Source organism: Protomyctophum parallelum, assembly GCF_964188405.1.
Source record: "Protomyctophum parallelum genome assembly, chromosome: 21".
Lineage (NCBI taxonomy): Eukaryota > Metazoa > Chordata > Actinopteri > Myctophiformes > Myctophidae > Protomyctophum > Protomyctophum parallelum.
Window position 1 is genome coordinate 6,477,626 of NC_139713.1, and position 7,808 is coordinate 6,485,433.

The 7,808-nt window shown below is 46.6% G+C and overlaps 1 protein-coding gene across 1 annotated transcript in view; it reads left to right on the plus strand.

The window, feature by feature from the left end:
- Positions 1-6,867, plus strand: part of actr1b (actin related protein 1B) — a 29,504-nt gene extending 22,637 nt beyond the window's left edge. The window contains exons 8-11 of the mRNA XM_083794215.1: positions 1,900-2,074; positions 4,405-4,466; positions 5,011-5,051; positions 5,984-6,867. Coding sequence (XP_083650341.1) covers positions 1,900-2,074; positions 4,405-4,466; positions 5,011-5,051; positions 5,984-6,086 — 381 coding nt within the window. The 3' untranslated portion in view covers positions 6,087-6,867. The remainder of the gene's footprint in view (positions 1-1,899; positions 2,075-4,404; positions 4,467-5,010; positions 5,052-5,983) is intronic.
- Positions 6,868-7,808: the final 941 nt, after the last annotated feature.

Consider the following 7,808-nt stretch of genomic DNA (forward strand, 5'->3'; position numbering starts at 1 on the left):
TAGATAAGATAAATGAAATAAAAACCACACAAAAAAGAAGGTTCTAAATAAACCCATGTCTGTAATAAGAACACAAGCCCCCTGTTCTCCCTCAGATCGGTCATAAACCCATGTCTGTAATAAGAACACAAGCCCCCTGTTCTCCCTCAGATCGGTCATAAACCCATGTCTGTAATAAGAACACAAGCCCCCTGTTCTCCCCTCAGATCGGTCATAAACCCATGTCTGTAATAAGAACACAAGCCCTGTTCTCCCCTCAGATCGGTCATAAACCCATGTCTGTAATAAGAACACAAGCCCCCTGTTCTCCCCTCAGATCGGTCATAAACCCATGTCTGTAATAAGAACACAAGCCCTGTTCTCCCCTCAGATCGGTCATAAACCCATGTCTGTAATAAGAACACAAGCCCTGTTCTCCCCTCAGATCGGTCATAAACCCATGTCTGTAATAAGAACACAAGCCCCCTGTTCTCCCCTCAGATCGGTCATAAACCCATGTCTGTAATAAGAACACAAGCCCTGTTCTCCCCTCAGATCGGTCATAAACCCATGTCTGTAATAAGAACACAAGCCCCCTGTTCTCCCCTCAGATCGGTCATAAACCCATGTCTGTAATAAGAACACAAGCCCCCTGTTCTCCCCTCAGATCGGTCATAAACCCATGTCTGTAATAAGAACACAAGCCCTGTTCTCCCCTCAGATCGGTCATAAACCCATGTCTGTAATAAGAACACAAGCCCTGTTCTCCCCTCAGATCGGTCATAAACCCATGTCTGTAATAAGAACACAAGCCCCCTGTTCTCCCCTCAGATCGGTCATAAACCCATGTCTGTAATAAGAACACAAGCCCTGTTCTCCCCTCAGATCGGTCATAAACCCATGTCTGTAATAAGAACACCAGCCCTGTTCTCCCCTCAGATCGGTCATAAACCCATGTCTGTAATAAGAACACAAGCCCTGTTCTCCCCTCAGATCGGTCATAAACCCATGTCTGTAATAAGAACACCAGCCCTGTTCTCCCCTCAGATCGGTCATAAACCCATGTCTGTAATAAGAACACAAGCCCTGTTCTCCCCTCAGATCGGTCATAAACCCATGTCTGTAATAAGAACACCAGCCCTGTTCTCCCCTCAGATCGGTCATAAACCCATGTCTGTAATAAGAACACAAGCCCCCTGTTCTCCCCTCAGATCGGTCATAAACCCATGTCTGTAATAAGAACACCAGCCCTGTTCTCCCCTCAGATCGGTCATAAACCCATGTCTGTAATAAGAACACAAGCCCTGTTCTCCCCTCAGATCGGTCATAAACCCATGTCTGTAATAAGAACACAAGCCCCCTGTTCTCCCCTCAGATCGGTCATAAACCCATGTCTGTAATAAGAACACCAGCCCTGTTCTCCCCTCAGATCGGTCATAAACCCATGTCTGTAATAAGAACACCAGCCCTGTTCTCCCCTCAGATCGGTCATAAACCCATGTCTGTAATAAGAACACAAGCCCTGTTCTCCCCTCAGATCGGTCATAAACCCATGTCTGTAATAAGAACACAAGCCCCCTGTTCTCCCCTCAGATCGGTCATAAACCCATGTCTGTAATAAGAACACAAGCCCTGTTCTCCCCTCAGATCGGTCATAAACCCATGTCTGTAATAAGAACACAAGCCCTGTTCTCCCCTCAGATCGGTCATAAACCCATGTCTGTAATAAGAACACAAGCCCCCTGTTCTCCCCTCAGATCGGTCATAAACCCATGTCTGTAATAAGAACACAAGCCCTGTTCTCCCCTCAGATCGGTCATAAACCCATGTCTGTAATAAGAACACAAGCCCCCTGTTCTCCCTCAGATCGGTCATAAACCCATGTCTGTAATAAGAACACAAGCCCTGTTCTCCCCTCAGATCGGTCCAGCCCGGTTCCGTGCTCCAGAGCTGCTGTTCAGGCCCGACCTGATAGGAGACGAGAGCCCGGGCATCCATGAGGTCCTGGCCTACGCCATCCAGAAGTCTGACATGGACCTGAGGCGCACGCTCTTCTCCACCATCGTGCTCTGCGGAGGCTCCACGCTCATCAAAGGTGGGTGGGGGGGGGGGGGGGGGGGGGTTGGTCAGTTGTTGTTTTCGCTCCACGCTCATCAAAGGTGGGTGGGGGGGGGGGGGTTGGTCAGTTGTTGGTCAGTTGTTGTTTTCGCTCCACGCTCATCAAAGGTGGGTGGGGGGGGGGTTGGTCAGTTGTTGTTTTCGCTCCACGCTCATCAAAGGTGGGTGGGGGGGTTACTGGTTGGTCAGTTGTTGTTTTCGCTCCACGCTCATCAAAGGTTGGTGGGAGGGGGTTGGTCAGTTGTTGTTTTCGCTCCACGCTCATCAAAGGTGGGTGGGAGGGTTGGTCAGTTGTTGTTTTCGCTCCACGCTCATCAAAGGTGGGTGGGAGGGTTGGTCAGTTGTTGTTTTCGCTCCACGCTCATCAAAGGTGGGTGGGGGGGTTGGTCAGTTGTTGGTCAGTTGTTGTTTTCGCTCCACGCTCATCAAAGGTTGGTGGGAGGGTTGGTCAGTTGTTGGTCAGTTGTTGTTTTCGCTCCACGCTCATCAAAGGTGGGTGGGAGGGTTGGTCAGTTGTTGTTTTCGCTCCACGCTCATCAAAGGTTGGTGGGAGGGTTGGTCAGTTGTTGTTTTCGCTCCACGCTCATCAAAGGTGGGTGTGAGGGTTGGTCAGTTGTTGTTTTCGTTCCACGCTCATCAAAGGTGGGTGGGGGGGGTTGGTCAGTTGTTGTTTTCGCTCCACGCTCATCAAAGGTGGGTGGGGGGGGGGTTGGTCAGTTGTTGTTTTCGCTCCACGCTCATCAAAGGTTGGTGGGAGGGTTGGTCAGTTGTTGTTTTCGCTCCACGCTCATCAAAGGTGGGTGTGAGGGTTGGTCAGTTGTTGTTTTCGTTCCACGCTCATCAAAGGTTGGTGGGAGGGTTGGTCAGTTGTTGTTTTCGTTCCACGCTCATCAAAGGTGGGTGGGGGGGGTTGGTCAGTTGTTGTTTTCGCTCCACGCTCATCAAAGGTGGGTGGGGGGGTTGGTCAGTTGTTGTTTTCGCTCCACGCTCATCAAAGGTGGGTGGGGGGGGGGTTGGTCAGTTGTTGTTTTCGCTCCACGCTCATCAAAGGTGGGTGGGAGGGTTGGTCAGTTGTTGTTTTCGCTCCACGCTCATCAAAGGTTGGTGGGGGGGTTGGTCAGTTGTTGGTCAGTTGTTGTTTTCGCTCCACGCTCATCAAAGGTTGGTGGGAGGGTTGGTCAGTTGTTGTTTTCGCTCCACGCTCATCAAAGGTGGGTGGGGGGGTTGGTCAGTTGTTGGTCAGTTGTTGTTTTCGCTCCACGCTCATCAAAGGTTGGTGGGAGGGTTGGTCAGTTGTTGGTCAGTTGTTGTTTTCGCTCCACGCTCATCAAAGGTGGGTGGGGGGGGTTGGTCAGTTGTTGTTTTCGCTCCACGCTCATCAAAGGTGGGTGGGGGGGGTTTGTCAGTTGTTTTTTTCGCTCCACGCTCATCAAAGGTGGGTGGGGGGGTTGGTCAGTTGTTGTTTTCGCTCCACGCTCATCAAAGGTGGGTGGGAGGGTTGGTCAGTTGTTGTTTTCGCTCCACGCTCATCAAAGGTGGGTGGGGGGGGTTTGTCAGTTGTTGTTTTCGCTCCACGCTCATCAAAGGTGGGTGTGAGGGTTGGTCAGTTGTTGTTTTCGCTCCACGCTCATCAAAGGTTGGTGGGGGGGTTACTGGTTGGTCAGTTGTTGTTTTCGCTCCACGCTCATCAAAGGTTGGTGGGGGGGGGGGGGTTTGTCAGTTGTTGTTTTCGCTCCACGCTCATCAAAGGTGGGTGGGGGGGTTGGTCAGTTGTTGTTTTCGCTCCACGCTCATCAAAGGTGGGTGGGGGGGGTTTGTCAGTTGTTGTTTTCGCTCCACGCTCATCAAAGGTGGGTGGGGGGGGTTTGTCAGTTGTTGTTTTCGCTCCACGCTCATCAAAGGTTGGTGGGGGGGTTTGTCAGTTGTTGTTTTCGCTCCACGCTCATCAAAGGTTGGTGGGAGGGTTGGTCGTAGTCCTCATAGAGCTCTAGGTTGTCTCCCTATATTACACTTTTTTTGCGTGCTGAAAATAGCTATTTTCAGCAAATAGCTATTTTCAGCACGTGTAGAATCCGCCATTACGACGGCATCAAGGTAGTTGCCCTCCACACTAATAAACTGTCTCAGCGATATTGTCAGGGAGTTGTCTTTGTGTCATCACAATTGAAAACCACTGGTCTATAGCTTATACTTGCTCTGCACTGCAATTGATTGACCTGTTGTTGTTGTTGTTGTTAGCATTTACTCTGAATCTTTGTAAGTCATGGAGCATCTCCTAAAAGCACAACTGTTATTGGTCTTTGACAGGCTTTGGAGAAAGACTGCTCACTGAAGTCAAGAAGCTGGCACCCAAAGACGTGAAGATCAAGGTAATGTGGACACAGATTTACTAGAACGAACCGTTCATGTTATCACCTTTTAATGCTGCCATCCGTGGTTTTCCTGTCCTAGCCGAGACTCCAATGTGGGGGTGCCCCGCCCACACCCCACCCAAGCGCCGAAATGTCAACTGTTGAGCTAATATAACGGAAAGTAGGGGATAAATTCCACCTTGACTTTAATACAATAGAGCGTCGCAGCCCCGCCCCCTACCAGGGCCCAGGAAATGATTCCCTGTTCATTTTCCTCATAGACATTTCAAAAAGTATTTATTTAAAGACCTTTTAAGCCAAAGCCAACTCGCGTTGTGAGAAATCATGACAACAAACACAATCTTTCGGGCCGAACAAGTAATTAGAAAGAAGAAGAAAACTTATTTTTGTTCCTGTTTTTCTTCTTTGTAATTTGTAATTTGTAATCTGATCTACAAATAACAATTTTGTATGATAGTGTTCTTTTAGTATTAGTACCGTTCAACACTACTGTATGTTATGTGTGTGTGACCTTTGACCTGTGCTGTGTGTCTGTGTCCAGATCTCTGCTCCTCAGGAGAGGCTGTATTCCACTTGGATCGGGTAAGATGGCATTTCTGCCTTTCACTAACAATTAGTCGTTTTTATTGTTTTATTTATTTATTTAGAAGCCATGCCGATACCGAGTCTGTGTGTACCGATGTTTTGACCAGTATTTTGTCAAAGATTGCAAAGGTTTCTAATAGATAAATAAAAGCATGTACATTTGATTAAAGTTTCTATTTTGACAACTTATAAGGAAACAAATGCATACTATAACCACTAATCAATGAATAGATTAAGAACGGTATATATACATACACAGTACATTAAACTTCAATATAAAAAGAACACTTTACCTGAACTATACACTGAACAAGTAAATCTAAAATGAACGGACTAAACTGCCATTTTAGCTGTTCAGACACCAAACTTTTGTTTGTTTTGTTAACTGTCAACATACTATTTGAAAAAGTGTCTCTTTAGTGCGTTTTTATTATACTTACTTATTTAAAAATGTGGACACATCAGCTGTATAATTGCTGATAACGATGTCATAAAAAATGGTCAGATAATGCCTGATATATCAGCTAAACCGATATACATTTGGGTCGGGTTCTATTTATTTTAACCCATTTTGGGTGTCTCTACCCACTCTATTAACACCAAAAGGGGTTCCTTTTGGTGTTATAGCATTATGTTATGCTTTATCTATTGAAAAATAGCAGATCTACAAGCTCATAGCGCGCCACCGAGTGGCGCGCTACGAGCTTGTAGGTCTGCTATTTTTGAAAAATCAAAGAACGACTGACATAGAAACATAGCTTTTTCAGAAAACTGTCAGGATGTAGAAGACATTATTTTTTAGAATCTGATCTCGGGTCAAAATGGGTTAAATATGTCAGTACTTGATAAAATGCTAATACCTCCATCCAGGACTCATCATGACATCATCTCTCTCTCCTCTTCCTCCTCCATGTTCGTCTCACGTCTAGCGGCTCCATCCTGGCGTCGCTGGACACCTTCAAAAAGATGTGGGTGTCGAAGAGGGAATACGAGGAGGACCGAGCGCGTGCCATCCACAGGAAGACCTTCTAAAACGGGGGGCAGGCGCCCCAAGAACTGCCCTCAGAATGCCCCCCAAACCCCACCCACCATGTCATGTTGGAGAAACCCCACCGATCGATCATCACCATGTACCACTTTATGCCATCACCTGCTTCTGCTCCACACACACACACACGCACACACACACACACACACACACACACACACACACGCACACTACACACCTTTGGCCAGATACATTTTTATATGTCACCCCCTCTTTCGTTATGCCTTGAACACGTATACTCAGTCAGTCGTACTACGTTGGCCCTTCACTGAAAAATGGCCGATCTACAAGCTTCACGACGAATGTTGTATTGAGATGGTTCAGCAACACCACCGAGAGCTCCCGAGAGCGCAACGAGACCGCAGTAAAGTTCTTTGCAGGCTGGACGCGTTTTTTCGGGAAAGTGCAGTGTGCAAGGGATCTTAACTCCTTCCATAAAGGTGTTTGGAACTATCAAATGGAATAGTTTGAAGATGTTGCTTCTAGGAGAGAGGATCTCATTCGTTGTAAGAATGGTCCGGTTTTTACTTTTTATCACAATGCCCACGTTTGCCGCGTTGTCGTGAGCTTGTGGATCAGCTATTTTTGGGAGGCGCTTGGAAACCACTGTATGATTTAAGTATAAATAAATCGTTTGCGTTCATCTGCCACCTCCTTTTTCTCCATAAGCCACTCCCTGATGCCCTCCCCCCCTCCCTCCCAACACACACACACACACACACACACACACACACACACACACACACACACACACACACACACACAATATCACAGTCATCACACACAATCCAACGCATTGACATACAGCGGGCTGACAGGGTGTCTCGGTGGGCATGTAAAATACAGTGGACTGCCTGCTAGTTCTCTTAACATAGGCCATGCTATGCTCGACTCTACACCACTCAACGGTTTAATATCGCTCGTCTGGCCTACAAAATCCTTGTATGATATCATCGAATTGAGGTGATTATTATAATTATTATTATTATTATTATTATTTCTTTTGCTACTGTAGAGAATACCATTCCAAACCTGAAGAGATTGATTTTGTTTTTTTCTCTCCCCCTTTTTTTTTTTTTTTTTTTTTAAACTGTCGCCACAGTTTAAAAGAAAAGTCACTGTTGATGTTTATGTCATTAAAAAGTCATACTGTGTAACTTTTTGGTTTTTGTAGTCTTTTTGGCGACCCCTCCGATAGCGAGAGGGGTCATAACGGCGTCCGGTCGAACTACGATTCCCAGAAGTCTGTTAAAAAAACTAAACTAGTGGCCCGGGCTGGCCTAGCGGTCCAGGCACCTGACAGCGTGTCACGTGTTCTAAAAATCCCGATCCTGACGACCTTTGCTGCATGTCTTCCCTCCCACCCCCCGTAAAGCTACTATTAATCTATTGCATCTATTAACGAAGGCAAAACGGCCCCAAAAATATCGTATAAAAAAAACTGGTTTTATGCGGAAGTGCCACCCAAAACGAGCTCTACCTCGGTTCTTTTCCCCTTTTCTTGAAAACTGCAAATGACGGGAGCTTTGTAAACGACAAAAGATTTTACTACCCACTTTGTTTCTACACGTGTTAACCTTGTTTAGTGACACTTTGAAGGAATAATTGTGTTAAATAATGGGTCCCCCCAGCGGAGAATAGTTTAGAATAGAACAAACTGTATTAACTTATGTATATAAATGAGAACATTTTGCGGTTCGTCCCAA